Consider the following 1,915-nt stretch of genomic DNA (forward strand, 5'->3'; position numbering starts at 1 on the left):
TATATATATAATATAATATATAATATTTTTTATATATCAGATAAAGGTATTATTGAGTTCCTGACACACCTTCTCTGTTGAGTCGAGATACTTCCGTCAGGCGATTCGGGGAACGGCACGGCCGGGTCTGCCGGATTACACTCGCAGATGGCACATCCTACTTGTTGTGGTTGTCCTGCATCGATTGTGACTTCTTGACCATTACCATCTATAACAACACAATCTTGGCCTAACAACAAACACATACTTAATTATAAAGGATTGTATTGCATTTCTTAAAGAGAAATACATTGTTGCAACCTAGTAGGTTCACACCTTGCCTGGTTAACATGCAATCATTATTATGCTCCTGGCCACAACAATTGTTCCTAACGCGAAACAATACAAAGTTCATAATTGTGTGCCAAAACCAACATCTATTAATAGCCGAGGTATGTTCTTTGTATAATTATTACTTTTGATTGTATTACGCATAGACCCACCACAGGTGTGTGCCATTGGTTCTTAAAGTGAGTTCGATATACCGAAATACTAGGCGCAAGTACAGATGAAACGACTCCACCCTGAGGCGGGATGGGGAAACTCTAGCCTCGATGGGAGTAAAAATAGGTATCGCTGATTCTGTATCGATGATCTGGGTATTAGCCTATGTATTTACTTCAAAAGTTTTCTAAAAAACTTTAGATATTTTTTCATAAAATTTAAAAGCGCGTATAAGGCCTCTGACAAAATGTATCACTGGAAAACGAACAGGGCCTATACAAGATACATACAAGATACTTCACGATGGCATATGAAAATAACATAAATAACCAGTTACAAAAAATACATTATATGCCCAATAAACTTCTCTCTTGAAAATATACAGTAGTACGGATGCGAGCAAACCGGTAGCAAGCCCTACTACGGCTCGGTCCATAAAATGTGTTAGGGCCTATACAAAAATAGAAATGTATAAATATAAAATGCATAAAAATATACAACCATTTATACAATAAAATGGGTGAAAACGTCGAGAAATTACATACAAATTGAGAATAGCCTAAAAAATACATAACAATAATTAATACATAATACACAGATTGTACAAAATTTAATATTTATAGTATTAGTATGCAACTATTATAAATTATAGAGCAGCAATGGGTTACGTCTTGTGAAGATAATTTACTTCCTGCAGTTTCACTGCTTAGGTCCATGTGTTACATACACTGAGTGATTTACATATACTGTTGACATATTGACATTTCAAAATTAGTTTAGTATTAAAGAAAATATAATACATAAATGATAATTTTAAGGCCTACTTACGTCCATCGCAAATTGGACATCCACATGATATTGTGGGATGTGCACATTCTACGACACCATCACATTCAGGATAACGACAGACAGTATTAGACCTAAACCAACCGTACAGACTAACCCTTCCTCTGACACAATAACATCCAAACGTACATTCTGGAATATCGTCAGAAGATGCGAAGTCTATTGGTGAACAGTGAATTTGAGCGGCAACGTTATCTAAAAACACTTGGGAGAGAACGAAAAGACACACAAAACGACGCATCTTGATGGGCTTTTTTGAATTGAATAAAGTCATGCGGGATCGAACTTCTATTTAAGCAACTGGAGCTCTGAAAGGCTTAGGTAATACCACAACACATCTCAAATCAGATCGAAGATTCGTTGAAATAGGGCGGATATCTGCCATGGCCAAGGATTTAAGAATAGGGATTTAAGAAGAGGTTGAGTAGACAAAATTAATGATAAGTATTGGCACTAATTCTGAGTCAACTTGACAATGTGTTTGTGTGTTTATATATGTGATATATATATGTATATATATATATATATATATATACAATTATTTATATATATAGATAGATAAATATATATATACAATTATATTCCA

At 34.6% G+C, this 1,915-nt stretch overlaps 1 protein-coding gene across 1 annotated transcript; it reads right to left on the reverse strand.

The window, feature by feature from the left end:
• Positions 1-29: 29 nt before the first annotated feature.
• On the reverse strand, positions 30-1,688 carry LOC117109471. The gene is made up of 2 exons (XM_033251833.1): positions 1,312-1,688; positions 30-229 (listed from the first exon to the last, which is right to left on the reverse strand). The coding sequence occupies exons 1-2, from the start codon at positions 1,601-1,603 to the stop codon at positions 30-32; spliced, it is 492 nt and encodes a 163-aa protein (XP_033107724.1). The 5' UTR covers positions 1,604-1,688.
• Positions 1,689-1,915: the final 227 nt, after the last annotated feature.

Source organism: Anneissia japonica, unplaced genomic scaffold (genome assembly GCF_011630105.1).
Source record: "Anneissia japonica isolate Jap-2015-1 unplaced genomic scaffold, ASM1163010v1 scaffold144587_len1915_cov197_single, whole genome shotgun sequence".
Classification (NCBI taxonomy): domain Eukaryota; kingdom Metazoa; phylum Echinodermata; class Crinoidea; order Comatulida; family Comatulidae; genus Anneissia; species Anneissia japonica.